We start from the raw sequence: 19848 nt of genomic DNA, 5'->3' as shown, positions 1-19848 counted from the left end.
ATGTCCCAACTAGTGATCATTGCGGCGAAAAGAAAAGGAAAAAATCTATAACCTCAACTACAGAATCATTCTAGGTGTACGTAGTTTGAAATTTGTGTGTCATTTACGATAAAAAAGGATTGGTTTTGAAAATAGAGTCAATGTTTTATATTTTTATTGTTTTATGAGCTATAAATGCCGGAATAGGGTGTAGTCAATTGAATAAATATTTCTCAGATTTAATTGTATTGTGCGCCACTTCCTCATGATCAAATATACTTGTCCTTTCGATTTCAGGTCGACCTGGCCTAATCCCACCATTTTTTAAAGCTTAAGGCTTTTAATTAAAAAAAGCGATAAGATGAGGCACTGCCAGCGCCTCCGCGGCGCGCCACGCGCTCCTGCGACGCCGGCAAGAATTCGTGCTCGCTTCCTTCATTCTTTCGCTTTGTGCCGAACTGGCCGGTTCGCAACAAAACGAAATTCCTTGGTGTATTGTGAATGTCACAATGGGTGGCCGTAAAAGACACAATTCTTACTCTAGTGAATACGGATCAGATGTAGAAGATCAACTGAGACATCTTTTAAAAAAGATTAGGAAAAAACGCCGATCGAGAAGCAGATCATCCCGCCGATCATCTCGCAGAACAAGATCCTCACGTGGATCATCACGGAGATCGATATCACCTTCGAACAAACCTCAATGCTGTAAGTAGTTTACATTTCTGGGCTGTATTCCAGAAGTTCCATGCAAACATGGAAGATGTAATAAATGTACAGGTAGCTACGAGCATAACTCGGCCCGTTAAGGGCGAAAGAAAATTTTTCTCTTTGTTTTTTAGGCAGAAACAACAGCTTGTCATGCACTCGAACTAATTATTGTCGACTCTAATCGACATTTTTTAGTTAAGGATATTCCTTCCTTGTCCACACAAAGCATGCGTGAATCATAGGCGTCGCCGGCTCTAACCGACGGCCGCCGTAATCAGAGAAGTCGGACTATAAACATCTACCCATAGAAGGAATACCTCGGCATAGAGGTCACAATGAAAATATTTCGTTACCTTCTCCTTACTATTTCACGTAAAACTTTAAGTTTACGTTAAATTTCGATTTAATCGAAAATTATGGATACATGCATTGTCCACGTTGAGCTTTAAGCTTCCGTCGAATTCGATATAATTGAAAAATAAAAAATGTAAAGTCGAGTTCAGAGAATTGACACAATTGAAATTTTTTGCAGCGAGAAGCAGCAGTGGATCACTCAACGAAGAGAATCCAAGAAATGTACGTAGTAATTCCAGATCTCCCTCTGTTTCCGATTCACGCTACCACTCACATCCTCATTGTGACAAGTCGACGAGTCCTGAATTCTGAAGTACCCACAAAAGTAGCTGACAATAGTTCTGAAAAATCCAAAATAGAACCAACTACCTCTAGAGATGAGGTATTAAAGAGCTGGGTAAAGATCTCTTAGTCGAAAAGACATATTCGAGCGCCGTCAATGAATTGATCACTCGCCACTGATCGGGCATTATTAAAAAAGGTCTTCCGGAACAAGAGCGCATTGACATCATCACACTTTACCCGACTCCAGAGAATAACCTTTTATAGGACCCCCAAAGCTGAACACAGAGATAAAATCCTTTCTACAAAACTCAGCGTCACAACGCGACTCGCGCATAAGCGCTAAACAATCCAAAATCTTTGCTGCCTTGGCTATCGTCGCTAGCTCAATTGAAGATCTCATGTATCAAGAACCATCAGACTTCAACTCTTTTAGGTCACTTAGGCGATGCGGGAAGTCTTATCGCTGACCTCCAACACGACGAATCCTGTATCCGTAAGAGCCTCGTCTTAGCTAATGTTCAAAATCCGGTTACCAAGAAGATCCTACTCTCTAAATGTCAAGAGTGAAATATCACTCTAATAGAGTCATTTCTCACTCTTTCACACAGAAAAAATTGAGCCAGTCCGAATAGAGTGATAACTCACTTTATACAGGGGTGACTCAAATCACTCGAGGCTTATGAGTGACAACATGACTTAAATAATCGAGTGATTTATTGATTTCGGATGGTCCTTAAGCTAAAAATAATAAAAACAATATTATATTAAATTACATTTATTTTTTACTGAAAATAAAATTACAGATGTCCCATTATTTTTGTAAAAAACATGTATGGATGATCAATAACAGAATGATTTAAATAGGATGAACGATTCTTAATATAATAACGAGTTTAAGGCTATGCTCAGTTTTCTTCGTCATCTCCTTCAGACAAACCCTGATCGTCGTCTCTGTAAAAAATATCAATAATTAGTAATAACACAGGCCTGCAAAATAGTGAGTCGTCACTGTTCAAACCTTGCAGGCCTGTGTAATAGGTATAATAGTATTTGTAGGTTAAAGTGGTATACATTTTTATATGTACGTATACTGTCATAAAATATATACTTACTCGGTAGTTCCCTCATCTAAATAGAGCAACGTTGTATTCAAAGCGGAGCAGCAGGATCTGCTAGAGACATCCAAACTCATAACTTGAGATGTTATAAAATTATAAAAATATTCTAAGTCAGGAGCATATTGAATATCAAATACAAAGTGCATTTTGACCAAAGTATCAAAAGCAACAATTGGATTTCTTCCTACACCAATTTTATAATTGTCTGCTTTTATAAAATATTCTCCTTTTTTCTCACAGCCATCTGTAACGCAGATTAGGAATGGCTGGACAGGTAACTTATTAGAAGTACTTGTTACAGCTTGCATGATATCATCATTAGGCTGTAAAAAAGCAGTAGAAATTAGAATTTATGTAAATATGAGAAATTAAATATAAGTTAAAACTGATTACCTTAACAAATTTTAAAAGATTGTCATTGGGGATTTTTTTGGCAGAAAATTCAGGCACTGAATTTTGCATTTTTTGTTTTGACCTTTACATTTTTTTGGATCCTGCAAGAATGAATTTTGTTTAGTATACAGCAAGATACATAAATATATACTATAGATTTCAAACTCACATTGGTCTTCCTTCTATGCGTATAATTGGGACTCGGCAATAAGTTTGGCAAGATCAGCAAAGCTTTCAAATGATCATCTGGTATCTCTCGTGCTTGATCAAGTAAATGTGGCTTGTTGAGTTTGCAGTACTGTAGGATCCGTGGAGCGTAGTAAGATGGAAATCTTCCTAAAAAGGTGTCCTTGTCGGTGAATATTTGTTGGAATTCTCTAAGTATCTGAAAATTTAAAAAAAACACAAAATTGGTTATTATTTAATACCTTGAAGAGCATAAAGTTCCACAAGAATCAATCAGAAATAAATAACTTTACCAGTTCTCCTTTGTAATCAGTGAACCTTGGAAACTTCTTGAGGATATCATGAAGTGTAACTTGGTTTTCAGGATCCTTAATCCACTGCTGCCTATCGAATCTAGTCTCATCCATCAATTCAAGTATAGATATTTTATTGGTTTCGTTAGGCATCTTGAACTGTAGCTGTGATACCTGTAAATAGATTAATCGATAAGTGTTGTAATTATTCATGATATATTACTTGTTTTACTGATGTAGGATATACGTACTTTTGATTCATACTCTTGTGTAGGTAAGCAAACTTTGGTATTTTTTTCAGTCAAAGGTTTTTTTTGACCTCTTGTTCTTTTTTTCTCACTGTCTTTTAGCCCTTTCCTCATAGTTTTCAGTCTCCATTCAAGAAAACCAGAGTTTGTCTTTTCATCGTAGAAATGTTCCTGTAAAAAATATAAATAATTAGACATCAAGATAAAGATTTGTATTCGATAAAATATAATGAATAAGATAACTTACATAACCACAACCAGTTTGTGATTTCAGTTTTGGAAAAGCAGTAATTATTGATTTAGCAGCTTTAATTTTCATTTCCTTTGATGGATAACTAGAATTAAAAGTTATAGTTAAATACTTTTAAATTTTTCAAATTAAAAGGTTAAGATACTGTAAATACAAACTTACTGATTTAAAGTGAGATATGACAGTCCGGACTAAAGATTGACGATCTACATCCTTCACCACACCTTTATCTAGTATTACCTCCAAACTTGCTTTGGATGAACTTTCTTTATCCTTTTCTTGCACCCACAGTCGAACATTATAAAGGTTTATTGATGTTGGCTCAGATTGCTGCTGTAAATTCAAGTTTACTCTTTATTATACTTTAGATTTTCAGTGGTGTTGATATACTGATATAAAAGAGTACAAATACCTGAGATAAGTTTGAACATGATGGACCTGGAGAACTTATTGAACAGCATTCTTTTTCTATTGTGCTGGTTTGGCTCGGGTGATCACTAATGCTGCCTGATTCGACGCTTGCTACATTGGGGACAACACTGGCTACATTGGGTACACTGGCTACACTGGGTACGACGCTGCCATCACATTGTACAATACAGTCCTGTTGAGAAAATCACATGCATTACTTGTCAAATACATTGAATTGTACAGAAAGACAGCTTACCACAGTTACAGCATCTTCAATTATTTCCAAAAGTTTATAAGTTGGCCCCATCTTGATATTCAATGCTCTGAAATCCGGACCAGTCAGTCGCAGTAAGGTTTTGCCATCAATCTCTTCATCTATAAAATATAAATTTATAAACGTATGCTCACACAAATATTAAGTATGAAACACTTAACCACAATAAAACAATCAGTCAATTAGCAACATTTCACAAACTCTTATCCAGAGCCACACTTCTCATGAGCAAGTAAGGTATTCTAACCTGTACACTTTGTTCTGCTCTGCTTGTTTGACATGTAGCAGACGATTCCGCAGGGAATGTGCCACAGGAGTTTGGATTTGAATGGGGTTCTTAAATTGATAAATAAAAAATTTGAACACTGATGAGTTGTTAGGGTTGAAAGTTTGTATCACATAAGAAAGTGACGCAAACTTATGTACAAATATTCTGAATTATAATCTTGCCATGCACTAAATGGCTTTGAGTCTGGTAAATCATTCGTGTTTACTAATCTTAATTGTGAAGTTTCCGAGAAGCAATATGCATTTAATGACTCTTCTAGCCACAAAGCAGAACACTCAGCACACAATAGGAAAATATCATTATTGTAAATTAAAATTTCTTTGCCAAACATAGGCATTCCTTCGTCACTTGCAGTCCCAGAATCAATGGCAACTATTGAATCTTCTCTATAGTCCATATTGTAAACTTCTACTTTTTTGGTTTTTAAAAGCAGAGTAGTACTATTTAAACCTTTTGATATTAAAAAATCTTTACTTGCAGTATCATCAACTATTACAGGTTTTGTTTTAGCACAGTGGAATTTGGGACGTACTTCGTCGTCCATTCCCCAAACTACTGTTTGACAGATTTGACTAATATTTATGAGAGTTTTTGCAATATTTATATAATTGCAACATATAGAACCCTGTCGCTTGTAAAAACTGTGTTTAGCTTCATAGAGTAAATAAGACAATGGGCGTAGAGGCCCTGATTTTTGAATACACTGAGCATAGTGGGTTAAATGATGCACTTTATTGATCGCATCAACTTCATGGCCAAATAGTTTGAGAAAGAGTTCGTTGTGTTCTTTTATAAGTTCATCAAGATATGACAAAATATTCATGTGTAATTTGGGAGCAAAAACTATTTCATTGATCCTATTTAATAGCAAGATAAGCTTTAAGTATTCGTCATCATCTTCAACTTTATCTGATACTAAGAAAGGAAATATACGTAACAGAAATCAAGTTTGAATAGCTTTTTGTGGAATGGTATGGTCCTTCAAATTACGAAGAGAATTAACCAAGAATGTTGGAGATGGCTTATTTTTAACTTCATTTATTCCGTACTTGAATAAATGAATTCTTTTATTAAAAGTGTCTATATCCAAATCATAATCATTAGAGAGAATTACCCGAGCAATAACTAATTTCAAATCAAGCTGAGCGACTCCTTCTAGAATGTCATGCATCGGGTCAAACACAAAGTTATCCATGCAATGAAAGTATTTTGATGCATGAAGACAACTATTTTCTCTGAGACCTGTTTCAGTCATAGCTTGAGGATTTTGCATAACTCTTTGCACATGTTCTTGATATAACTTTCTGTTTCGAGGTTGAAAATTATCAAGTGAGCCTGATAATAAATCCTGTCTCTTGATCATACATGATCTACAAAAATGTCGAGCAGAAGGACTAAGTAATCCAAAAAGTTGATGAGCAGCTAGACTGTCAGCACAAACGCAGGCTAATGATGCTCTCAGTGTAATAATCTCATCCTCTACACCAAAACTGACTCCCTCGTCACTTTCTAATTTTTCTAAATCATGCATGAACGGTTTCATAATACTTTCTAAGCCATACTTGGCTATGTCCGAGGAATAGGCAATCATGGCAACGTGAACACCTCCAAAAAAATTATTAATGTGAGGTGGTAGATTTTGCACAGTAAAGTAAAACATAGCTAATTTATGTGGATGCACTTTTGTACCAAAAGAATTATTTACAACTACGTCATCATAATAAAATTGAATTCTCAAAGAAGTAGGATATTTTTTAAAAAATAATTTCGACTTGAAACTTTCTCCATCTCTGAAATTTCTTAAAGTTCCATCGGTCAAACTTTTCTCAGAATTGACATAATCTCTCATATCAGTATGAGACATTACAAGTTTAAGGGTTTCGATAATTGAAACATACTGGAATGATTCAACTATTTCCTTCAATTTATAAGACTGGGTTTTTTTATTGAAACGATTTTCGTCTCTTTTACCTAATGGTATTTCGACTGGGTCAATGTATTTAAAATTTTTTTTCAAGTTTTCAAGCTGTTTCTCAGTACCACTAATGACCTTGAAAGGTTCCTTAACATTTAGTGTATTGAAAAGTTCTTTAGCCTCAGGAGTGTTAAGAGGCGTATTTGTTGCATTGAAAAACTTAGTCACTGCATGCTTTATAAATGTCATTATATCTAAGAAAAATTTGTCGGAGAGGTAAATGACTCTATCTATGTTTGCACGAGTGAAAGTACAGTTTAGTTGTAATCGAGCTATAAGTTTACTTGCAGAAGCAACAATGTCAATAGGCTCGTTTTCTTGTATACCTGCATTAAAATTATTCTGTGCAAATCTATTACCAGCTGGCTCACCTACCTCTGGATTTATAAAATCATCTAATCCTACTTCAACATCAATATTTTCGTGTTCATCTACAGGATAATTTTCGTTAATTTCTCTAGTGATATGGTATGCTTTAATATGACGAATTAAAGAAGTAAATCTTAAAAAGTGTTTGTCACAACCTCCGTTTAAACATTTGAATCCTGCATTTTGATTTTCAGAAAGACCTATAGCATGTATTCGACGGTAATGAATTCTTAATTGGTTTACACCAAAAACTACATCATGGCACCTACAACAAACCAACCTATCCATGTTCAAATTTTTTATGAATTCAGCTTAAGCTATAGCGTAGGTGAGAGAATGTGAAAAGGGTTAGACCTGAGTCTTGCCAGACTCATTCAGTAAGCCTGAAATATCGTTTTTCATTTAAGTTTTTTATGTGTGTAAAATTTGAATTCAGTGCATTTGTATGCAGACTATATGACTAATTTCATAGCAAAAACTTTAAAAATTTACCTTTTAGGATACCAACAACATCACCAGGAATACCCTTCTGAAGTAAAAACTCTGCTAATGCATTACAGCAAGTCAACGTTTCCTAAACAAATAATTCAGTAAAGTTGAGATTTTCAGTACTCGTGCACCACATAATCTCAAATCACTGAACGACTCGACGCCTGACACGAGCACAAAGTTGAAAGTTTATATTAAACTTACCTGCGGGAGTTTGTTGTATGCTGAAGACATCCTGACCCATGAACGGCGCACACTAATAATTAAATAGATCTCACAAAGTTAACAACAAATAGAGCTTGTTCTCGAGTCGACGTCCCGCGGTCAAGAACGGGAATGGACGAGCCGGCGCCCGGACAAGCAATTTGATTTTTGTTGCGTCATAGCCGAATCACTCTTATCAGAGTCATTCAAACAAAGACCAACTGATCACTCGATTACTTTGAGCCATTTTATGACTTTTTTTAGGGAGTGAATAAAAATAACTTTTTTAGAGTGATTTATTTCGTTGTTTGATTCCGATTAAAGTGATAGGGGTGGGCACTCTTTAAAAGGGTGAAAAAATGACTCTTGAACATTTAGAGAGTAGCAGATACAGAAATTGGTGAATCCCTTTTTGGTGACAAACTTGACGAAGCTATCAAATCAGCTAGGTCAATAGCAGCGACGTCGGATGAACTACGTCTGCCCCAAACAAAAAATACTTCCAAACACCAGCCAAAAAACTCGAAAGGTCCGCCCCGCCGCTCGAGGATCAATCAGAGAGCGTCAACGGGCGGACACCGGAATTATCATCGAGACTCACGCAATTAATTACAACACCGGAAACAAGGATCTCCGCACCGCTCGTTGAAGAGAGAACATACCAAGAGAGATCAGCATCACTACTCTCGTCGTCAGAGGAGATAAGCCCTGTAAGTCCCATAGCTGGTAGACTAAGATTTTTTCTGCAACATTGGCGCATAATAACCACAGACAAAACTGTTTTGTTATGGATAAAAGGTTATAAGATCCCGTTTATTTGTAAACCGGTTCAAAACTTAATACCAGCACTACGCCGCTGGTCTCTGAACGATAAGAAAAATGTTGCCTCATTACTCTTAGAACTACAGGACAAAGGCGCTATAGCAAAATGTAATCCTACCATAGGTCAATACGTTTCAGACATATTTCTTATCAAAAAACCTAACGGTAAAAATAGACTCATATTAAATCTGAAAGAATTGAATAAATTTTTATTACCGCAACATTTTAAACTAGAAGACAACCGTACTGTGAAAAAATTATTAAAACAAAATTGCTTCATGGCGACTCTTGACCTACAAGACGCCTACTATCTCGTTGCTATTCACAAATCCTGTCATAAATATTTACGCTTTATGTTTGACAATCAGCTGTACGAATTTACATGTCTTCCTTTCGGTTTAAGCACAGCGCCTTATGTTTTTACAAAAAAATTAAAACCAGCTGCGGCGTATCTACGAAAAATAGGGTTTCAATCGGTAGTTTATTTGGACGATTGGTTACTTATCGGAAACTCATTCATATAGTGTCTAAGAAACCTCAGAGAAACTCGTAGACTTCTGTCCCTTTTAGGTTTTATTTTCAATGACGTAAAAAGCTCACTAAAGCCCAGTCATCGTTGTAAATTCCTCGGCTTTATTTATGACTCAAGTTAAATGTCAGCAGAACTTCCAACGAAAAAGATAACATACATTAAATCCTGTTTAAAAAACCTCTATGTATCCAAAATAATCTCAATAAGAAAATTTGCTAAAATTCTCGGTTTCTTAATATCGTGTTGTCCTGCGGTAAACTACGGGCTGAGTCACACGAAGGTTTGCGGGAGACAAAAATTCTTAGCTTTACTAAATAGTAATAACAATTTCAATGTAAAAATGTCAATTTCAAAAGAATCAATAATAGAATTAAAATGGTGGACATCTTGAGCCTTCGTCCCTAGCCACCCGATTAGAACTAATTCTTTTAAGCTCGAAATCTGTAGTGATGCTTCCTTGACAGGCTGGGGCGCCTTTAGTAAAGGAAAAAGAGTTTCCGATCATTGGAAAGAAAATGAAAAATCATTTAATATCAATTACCTTCAATTCTAGCGACCTTCCTCGGGCTCAAAACATTTGCAAAAGATTATAGTCATTGCCAAATAGGAGTACATATAGACAACACAACTGCTATCGCTTATATAAACAAAATGGGCGGTGTACAGTTCGAAAACTTAAATTATATTACTCGCAAAATTTGGTCTTAGTGCGAGAAAAGACTTTGGATTTTTGCTACATACATATCTTCAAAGGATAATATCGAAGCTGATTTCGAGTCAAGAAAAACAAAATCAACAGCTGAAGTCGAATTGTCCAACCAAACATTCTATCGCATTGTCGAAAAATTTGGCACACCCCAAATTGATCTCTTTGCGACACGGGCAAATGTAAAATGTTCAAAATATGTGTCATGGAAAAGAGACCCAGAGTGCTTTGCTATCGACGCTTTTACATTAGACTGGAAAAGTTTCTTTTTTTACGACTTTCCCCCTTGCTCGGTTATTTTAAAATGTTTCCAAAAAATTAGAGACGAGCGAGCACAAGGAATAATGGTCGTACCAGATTGGCCAACACAACCGTGGTACCCATTGTTCCACAGCCTGCTTAATTCTAAACCCTTTAAGATTAAACCTAAAAATAACATATTTTTTGCTAACAGGGATACGGATCAATACTGAAACAAGGTTACCCTGGTGGTCGGAATCTTGTCAGGAAAGCCTACGAAACAATGGGAACTCCACAGGCAGCTCTAGATATTTTGCTCGCGTCTATTTCTGAGTCTTCATATAAACAATACGAAAGCTGCCTCAAAAAATGGTGGATGTTCTGCGTAAAAAATTATGTTGATCCGTTTGCTATTTCGATCCCTCACTTATTAACTTATTTATCATATCTGTTCGAGTGTAAACTCTACGCTTCAACCATAAATTGTTATAGATCAGCCATTTCCCTTCTTGTTGGTCGTGAAATAGCCCAGGATGGCAGTGTAAAACGTTTTTTCCAAGGTTTACAAAACTTCAGACCATTTTTTTTTTTTTTTTTTTTTTTAAATGATTTTATTTGCTTGAAGTTATACATTATTAGGTACAGTATGGGCGCAAATAAATATACGAAACAAAAGCCTTGCAGAGTAGTGAGTGAATATAAGTAAAAATGCTTCGGCGAAGACTCATTTACTGTCGTTGGTTAACATGGTAAAAGATTATAACTAGGAGTTACAATTATGTAAGCGTTGACACAGTGTGTCGCGTGTGCTTAACGTTTTCTATTTTTTTTGACGCAGGAAAAAGTCTAAAAACCTACATGACAGTATCTGTATAAAATAATCACAGGACGTACATGGGGAAGGAGTGGATATTGAGGGGAAGTAAGGGCAGGGGGAGGGGAGGGAGGATCAGTCTTACAAAAGGCTGCGTGAGCAGCGGCCGAGAGCCCGGTTATTGTTGTAGTTGTAAATGGTATATCCTTAGCATTGATGTGTGGTTCGAGTATTGGGAGGCACGGTGCGCGTGCACACACATTCGCATACAAGCCTATGTGAACACAAGCGCATGCACACATGCATACACACGCACACATACACACGCTCGCGCACACGCACCCGCGAGAGCACAGATACACAAATACATAAAGACATATACATACCACGTGTTGTACGGAAGAGTCTATAACGCTATTATGTGCGATTATTTCTTTTGTGCTTAGAGCGCTTTTTGATTTCGTTTTGTATGCGTGGATCGTCTACGAGCCAATGATATTTTTTATTGCCGCGGTCAAACGCATCAACACAGCGCCTGGGCAGAGCGGTGGAGTATTTTAATAAGGGGGGCGCTTCATTCTTATCAAGCGTAATTGATTTGATGTTCATATGCCTAGGCATATGATACAAGATCGGCACGCCTTCAAGGTCCTGGATTATCCCTTTTTTGTCAAAGTACATGAACATGTGTGGGGCTATATACCCAGATAGGCTGGCTTGTTCGCACTCGCATGTGTTGCACGATGTATATTGTTTTAGGAGTTCGTTGTCAATATTTACAAGGTTCGCAAGATAATCACGGGTAAGCTTAAGCATAAATACATCTATTCGTGGGATATTGGCCGCATTATAGATGTCCATATTGCTGACAAAAAATTTGCTCTCAGAGCGTCTGTATAAGTGGAGACAGGCTCGGAGGCACATTCTCTCGAGCCTTCTGATTTTTTCGACAATCGAGGCGCTCGCATTCCACCAGACAGGTACCGCATAGGTAATTATTGGCCGAATCAAAAGGAGATAGCAGATTATTTTGGCTTTAGCTGTTAGAGACCTATTGTAGAAAATATTTGAGAATTTACGAAAAGCTTTTTTGGCTTTTTCAAGTTGTGTTTTTATATGTATGTTTAGCCTGAGTAAGTTGTCTAGGTAAACACCGAGGTATTTAACTACATTGTTATGAGGAATAGCGATGGGTGTATTATTTTCGAGAATTTTTATGTTAAAATCTTTGATGATGGCGCGTTTGTTGGGGTTAATGCGATTAAAGGGCAGCCTGAAAACTATGGTTTCGCATTTTGCGGGATTAGGCTTGAGATTCCAAAGTTTATAGTGGTTATTGATATGATTAATTATCTTTTCAAGTTTATTTTGGACTATCTCTGGGTTGGCATCGGCTACCAGCGCGATGTAGTCATCAGCATATTTAGGCCTCATATATGCCGTCCAGATTAAAGACAGATGGGATTTTTGGGATCTTGCACGTGTAAATATTAAACAATATGGGTGAGTTGACGGCGCCCTGCATAAGCCCTTCGACGATTAGGAAAACAAGCGATGAAATTTTCTCTCCATTCCAGACAACAAATGAGCGGTTTTGGGTCATGTGCCATACCATCTGTATAAGGTCTATGGGGAATTTTTCGACATACAGTATATATAATAAACCATCTATCCAGACCGAGTCGAATGCTTTTTCGAGGTCGACCAAGCATGCGCCGACTACCTGTCGCGTGTTTAGATGCTTATATATATTTGTAATAACGTTGTGCACCGCGTGGGTTGTTGAATGGTGCTGTTTAAAACCGAACTGGTTATCCGGAATGACAGAGTTCTTTTTGCAGTATTTAATCAACGAGTCGTTAATGATGCATTCGTAAACTTTACTGATGGCAAGTGTCAAACTTATTGGACGGTAGCTAGAAGCCCTATCGGGTGGTTTGTCTTTTTTAAAGATGGGTAGGATTTTTGACCGTTTCCATGTGTCTGGGAAATATTTCAGATTGATGCAGTTGTTGAACAGAATAGTGTAGTGTGAGATAATATTTGGCGGTAAGTGCTTAAGTACAATAGGGGGGGATGTTATCTAGTCCGGAGGATGTTTTGTTCGGTAGATTTTTTAAGATTTTGATTAGGCAACGGGAAGTTATGAAATGGAATGAGTTATCGAGCGATTTAGGGGAGTGCGCTGGGTTTACGGTAGAGAATTGGGTTATAGTTATGTTGTTGTTGAATTTTGCTGTAAATGACTCTTTTAATGCGTTGGCTCGGAGTTCAACAATTCGCCTAGTGTTCGTGCCTGCATTTAAATGTCTCGGGGCATTGACCCGTTCGTAGTGTGCGCCGATCACATTCAAAATGCCGTCTGTTGAATCAATTACGAAATTGTCGTCGGAGCTTTGCAGTGTCGCCATGTCACAGTCAATACGTCTAAGTAGGTCAGGGTCGTTTTTGGTTACACGGAGAGTATCAATTTTAGGTTGTTGTCTAGGCCGGAAAAATTTGTTGATTTTGGGAAAGAATGAGGTCGAGTCTCTATAGCTAATACTGCGGATAAGAGTATCCCAGTACTTGCTGTAAGCAACCTTGTATTCATTTTTGAGAATGTCATTACAACACTGCACGAGATCCTTGAGAGCGCTCAGCCTGTCAATGATGTCGGGTGTGCGTCGCTGTTTATATAGCTTATTTATACGAGTGAAAGCGGACGATTTAATTTTGTGGATTTTTTTTATTTTTACATTAATGTAGTTGAGGACGTTGTCAGAAGGTTTGTATTTAGGCACGTAGGCTTCGATGGCGTTAGAGATCGTTTTTTGAATCGTGTTTAAGTGATTATTAATTTCGGCAGCAGTGAGATTGCGATCGGATGGGATTGTATTTACGTAATCGCAACCAAGCCTTTTTTCAAATTTACTCCACTTAGTTTTCTTAAACATATGCCTGAATTTGGTTGAAGGTTCTATTTTCTCTATTACAAAATTAGTGGGCAGGTCGAGAGTTAGGAGAATAGCTTTGTGGTCGCTGCTGTAATCTAGCGTTGCCAGTTTGTTATTGGTTGAATTTTTTATTGTTAGTCTATTGTCCGCAATACAGAGATCTAAAAAGGAGTTGGCACTAGGGAATGTGGCCTCAGACGGAGGGTAAATTTGTGCTTTGTATACGAACGCGGAATTATCAAGCCAGCCCTTGAGCATTTTTCCCTTAGTTTTAGTGACGGAGTCACCCCAAGCGGTGTGTCTGGCGTTTAGGTCGCCGCATAAGATGTAAAAGTTCTTGGCTTGTTCTAATTCTAAACGTGAGAAAAGACGATCCAGTTCATTGATAAATACCCCTTCTGACTGATTATTTGCGTAGGCGGCCACCATGAACAAATTGGAGTCTTTGATTTTAATTTTAATGATAGTGTATTCCAAAATTGAGTTCATTTTTGAAGAAGGTGAGTTAATAATATCGTATGGGATACATTTTTTGATCATAATGGCAGTCCCGCCCCCATTATCATAAACTCTGTCGGATCTAATAAAATCAAACTCCGAAAATTCCACTCTGTGTCGACTCTTCAGTTTCGTTTCGGATAGCAATATGATGTCGAGAACATTATTATTTACAAAATTGAGTAGATCGTACCGTCTACTTAGCATGACTATCGAATTTACATTTATGGCTGCGATATTGAGTGAAGCGATGTTGTCATTATTTTGACTAGTCGTGGCTATATCGAGTGATGCTCGAGAAATAGACGGGTGTCTATCCATAATTAGGCCGAGTTAGCATTTGAGACGTGATTCTCTGGATATTTTGAGCGTGCATGGACAGAATGTTATAAATATTGCTTAGTTGCTCTTGCATCATTTTCATCAAGTTATCGCTTAATTCATTGAATCTCGTCTCGAATACATTAGTACTAAGATTATTATTTATGGGATTGTTGTGATGGGGAGTAGGGTTGTTGATGGGGAGGGGGAGGATCGGCGTAGTGTTAATTTGACGGTGTGGGAGGGGGGCGTTAGATGTGGCGTTTGCATAAGAAATGTTGTCGTTCCTGATGTTACCGTAGCTGGTGAGGCGGGTGCGGTGCTTGTTGATTTTGTCGTCAATCTGTCGTTGGTGAAGTTCCTTCTCTCTTTGTCGTACTCCTTTGACGAATTTCAGGTATGGGCAGCCTCGGTACGATGTGGGGTGGCCATTGCTTCCGCAGTTGCAGCAGTACAGGCGGCTTTTGTCCATGGAATCTGTTTGCGTAGGACGTAATAAATAAAATTAATTTAATGATGATGAGATTAGGTGAGGTAAGGCAGCGTATATGGGTTGTGCTAAATAATAGGATAAGATTTGAGTAAATTGATTTCGTTTAATGGCATAAAAAAACCTCCTCGAAGTGAGAAGGAAAAAAGCCGCAAAGGTGAAGCAAATTACAAATACAGTTATTGATAAGGGATTAGAATTACAAAATAATGCACTATTATTATTACTAGGGTGAGTGAGTAAACAAATGGATTACGCTGATGCGAAGTGATAAGGCTCGCAGAGCCTTTACAAACGTTGCGGTGGAATGGCCATTCACTTGTTAAAATTCGAGAGCTCTTTTACCTTTGGACGACGCACACACACACAATAATTGAGCGAGCGAAGGGAGAAGGTGCTGCCAGGTAGGAAAGGTGCATGCAGCTCCAATGCCTTGGACACGGGTACAGCCCTTACTGCTATGTCACCGAGTTGCCGATCTGAGGGCGCGGGGTTTGACAGCACCCCAGAGGAAACTGAAGTCGCCTCTACTAGCGCAGCGAGTTGATTCGTCGCTAGTCTCTTTGCGGTGGTCGTCAAAAGGGTACACACACTGCGGTACAACACACACGTTTTGCTCGAAGCCCGCGAGCACACACAAGAATATAAACGGTCGAAGACGGCGCGACACAAATGTGTTAGCGATCGCGCGTCGATATGACTGCGGAAAAAGGGATGCGCACGAGAAGGAGCGTACTGGTTGGCTACCGTTCCGGTCGAACTCTTTTTCCAGACTAAGTTCTGACGTGGCGTCTTCTTGGCAATGCAACTATAGCGAAAAGCGCGGAAAGGCGGGAAAACTACCCTCTCTTTTTGAGTCCCTTTCGCAGGATCCAATCAGAGATTAGCGGGAGCGTAGCGGAGAGAGTCCGCGCGGAATTCGGCAACTCGGGGGCCAGCGGCGAGCGAGAGAGAGAGAGTCCTTTTTTATTGCCCAACGCTGCGGGCGGAGCGGCCCGGGCAAATAGGGAAAACCCGGACTCGCCGAACTCGTTTATGATGGGATGAGCGTAACGGTGTTTTGGAAGGTTTACGAGAGTTTTTTCCTCTGAACCGAGACAATTTATAACTCGTCCTAAACTAAGGTAGCAAACGGAATATCTACAATTGCAAGTAGAGTACGATGAAAACAATGAGCACATTTAGAGAAAGTTTTTGGGGAATCCCCAGCGCAATTAAAGAATAAGCACGTATTTTGAAAAAGTGATTTGCTGCGAGAAATAAAAGTAAAAGGTGAAGCGAGAGAACGCGTAATTGTAAAAATAAGGGAGCGGATTCGCCGCGAACATACCGCCCGCCTTCGTCCTCCGGACGAACACTCTTACTCACACACATATTTACAAACGGTTTTGATCCTTTTTGGCAAGGTCTTCTTCATACATATTTACATATTTACAATACAACGCAACGATGTCTTCCTTTTCTTCTGGCTGGTCGAGATGTAGAGGTGCCAGACAGGCGATGTGTCGACGAAGCGTGTTGGTGGCGGTCTTCACTGTAACAACGCGAACGACACCATCGGGGCCAGGGTGGATTTCAACAACACGACCGAGAGGCCACTTAGCAGTGGGATAACGGTCGTCTCTTAAGAGCACCAACTGTCCGACGGCGAAGTTCGTTGTTGGATTGCGCCACTTGCTTCTTTCTTGCAATTGGAGCACGTATTCATCCGTCCATCTCTTCCAAAATTGGTCGCGGATGCGTTGTAAAAGCTGGTGGCGGTCGAGGCGGTTTTCGGGCACAGACGGCGATCCTTCATCTGGTATAACTCCAGTCGCAGCGCCGATGAGGAAATGAGCTGGTGTTAAGGCTCGCAAGTCGTCGATGTCCGATGTCAGTGGACATATAGGTCTTGAGTTGAGAGCAGCTTCGATTTCCACTAAGACTGTGGAGAATTCTTCAAAGGTGAGCATGTGATCACCGATGTGCCTCTTCAACAGGTGCTTGGTTGATCCGACACCTGCTTCCCAGAGGCCACCGTAATGTGGGGTGTTCGGCGGGATCCAGCTCCATGTGGTGCCATCATTTGCCAATATACTGGCAACTGACTGGTAGAACTCGGAAGCTTGTCTGAACATCGTTCGTAGTTCAGCGTCAGCTCCGCGAAACGTAGTGGCATTGTCGCTGTAGAGTTGTTTGCACATGCCACGTCTGCTCACGAAGCGGCGGAAAGCTAAAATGAACGTGGCTGAAGTCAAGTCGCTCACGACTTCGAGGTGGATCGCCTTGGTGGCGAAGCAGATGAATAGCGCTATGTAGCCTTTGTATGACTTGTGGCCCCTGCCTTTCGTCGTACGTATCTGGAAAGGGCCGGCGTAGTCCAGGCCTGTCGTGGTGAACGGGCGCGCCGGGGTGACGCGCGCTGCTGGTAAATCGCCCATGAGTTGATGAGCCAAGCGAGGCTTGTGCCGTTGACAAGTAATGCACTTGTGTACGAAGCTCTTAACTAAAGGGCGCATGCCCACGATCCATACAAATCGCAATAAAGTACTTAGTGTAAGCGTCGGTCCACCATGGAAAGCTCTGTAATGAGCATGTGCAACGTATAGTCGGCTTAGAGCAGAATCGCGCGGTAGCACCGGCGGATGCTGTACGTCGCATGGTAAATCCGTGTTACTCAAGCGACCGCCGACTCGCAAAATACCATCCGACCCAACGAACGGTCGCAATTTACCGAGCGGGCTGAGCTTAGGTAAATCTCGGTTTGTCTTTAATAAGTCGATTTCTTTCGAAAATGCGTGTGATTGCGCCATGCGAATTAGCGCCAGACGAGAGTTATCGAGCTCTGCAACAGTGAGAGTTTTCGAATAGGAACCCTGTCCGGCCTTACGTCTAATTCGCTGTAAGAATGGACGCAAGCACCATGCAGTAACGCGTGTCAGTCGGCTCAAAGTCGAGTATCGTGAGAGGTAGGCTGGCTCTTTCAAACTCGGTTTGGTGTGCATAGCTTGCACTGCGGTAGGTGGCTGAGGCCACTGTGTCGGGTCAGAAGTGAGCCAGCCTGGCCCATGCCACCACAAGTCGGTTTTTCCCAGTTCCGCGGGCAGGACCCCGCGTGTTGCCAAGTCGGCTGGATTCTGTTTGGTTGGGACGTGTGACCAGGTGGCCGTGGGCAGCTCAGTTTGAATAAGAGAGACGCGATTCGCTACGAAGGTTTTCCAATGACATGGATGTTTTTTGAGCCACATGAGAACGATTTGACTATCGGACCATAAATGTATCGGAACGTTAGTTAGGAATTTAAGCTTTCGAAGATGTTGTACGAGTTGAACGAGGAGTGTGGCGCCGCAAAGCTCGAGATTCGGAATGCTTTTCGTTTTGATTGGTGCGGGTTTCGTTTTTGCAGCTAGGAGCTTGACCGTGAACATGCCGTTGCCTTGATCGACGCGTATGTAAACAGCTGCGGCATAAGCGCGACGAGAAGCGTCCGAAAACCCGTGGATTTCTACTGGGCTACCAGTTTTCGTTTTTAACCAACGATCTATCGACAGCGAAGGTAGATCGGTGAGAGCTTGACAGTAATTTTGCCACTGCGAGCGAAGCTCAGTAGGCAAGGGCTCGTCCCAATCACACTTCGCTATCCATATATCCTGCATGATAATTTTAGCTATCACGGTCGTTGGCGCGAGCCATCCTAAGGGGTCGAACAAGCTTGCGATCTCTGAATAGACAATCCTCTTTGTTAAAGTTCCCTTGCTGTTTTTCGAAGCTTTCGTCGTAAAGAAAAATTGATCGGACGAGGGATTCCAATTGATACCGAGAGTCTTAACAGCACTGTCGCAATCGATCTGTTTAATTTCACCGTTTTTACTCGACTGACTTTTATTTGGGAGCAAATCAGAGTGATTTGCCGCCCATTTATCTAATTCAATACCGGCTGATTTGAGAATTCCAATTAATTCATCTCGCTTGCGAAGTGCCGTTTCAAGATCGTCAGCGCCTGCAAACGTGTCGTCAACGTACGTATTCTCTTCGAGGCATTGCGCGCCAAGAGGGAACCGAGCCCTTTCGTCTTTGGCTAACTGAAGCAACGTGCGAATTGCGAGATAAGGCGCGCAAGCGGTCCCGTATGTAACTGTAGTGAGTCGATAGTCAGTAGGGGGAGCTCCCGGCCTAGCTGGCCACAAAATTCGCTGGAGATCCTGATCCTCGATCGCGACACCAATCTGCCTAAACATTTTAATAATGTCGGTTGTGAAAACATGAAAATACCAACACCATTCTAATAAAATTAGTAACAAGTCAGCCTGCAGAGCTGGACCAGGCATACAGCTATCATTTAGGCACCATTGGTCCCGCGTGCGACGAGAGGCATCAAACACGACACGAATTTTTGGAAGCTCCTGGTTCCCTGTGATCACGGCGTGATGTGGTAGATAGCATGAACGCGGGTTTTTCAATTCCGATGGCGGCACGGGCACCATGTGTCCGAGCTGTATATAAGTGTTCATAAAGTCGTGATAAGCGTTAGATAACTTGGGTTCGCGCGAGAGCTTTTGTAATTGGTGTTTGAGTGAGCCAAACGCCATTCGTCTTGTCTCGTCAGCTACTCGCGGCGGCTCCGATTTTAGTGGCAAGAATACTCTGTAACGTCCGTTTTTGTCACGTGTGTGTTTATCAGC

General features: G+C 40.2%; 1 protein-coding gene across 1 annotated transcript; it reads left to right on the top strand.

Moving 5' to 3' along the window:
• The first annotated feature begins 488 nt into the window (after window positions 1-488).
• On the top strand, window positions 489-1356 carry LOC131675395 (serine/arginine-rich splicing factor 10-like). The gene is made up of 2 exons (XM_058954363.1): window positions 489-687; window positions 1223-1356. Exons 1-2 carry the CDS (start codon window positions 489-491, stop codon window positions 1354-1356), a joined length of 333 nt encoding a protein of 110 aa, XP_058810346.1.
• Window positions 1357-19848: the final 18492 nt, after the last annotated feature.

This window comes from Phymastichus coffea, unplaced genomic scaffold, assembly GCF_024137745.1.
Source record: "Phymastichus coffea isolate CEN01 unplaced genomic scaffold, Cenicafe_Pcof_1.1 PCOF00020, whole genome shotgun sequence".
NCBI lineage: Eukaryota > Metazoa > Arthropoda > Insecta > Hymenoptera > Eulophidae > Phymastichus > Phymastichus coffea.
Note: the sequence above shows the minus strand (reverse complement) of the source record. Positions and strands in the feature narration are given on the sequence as shown.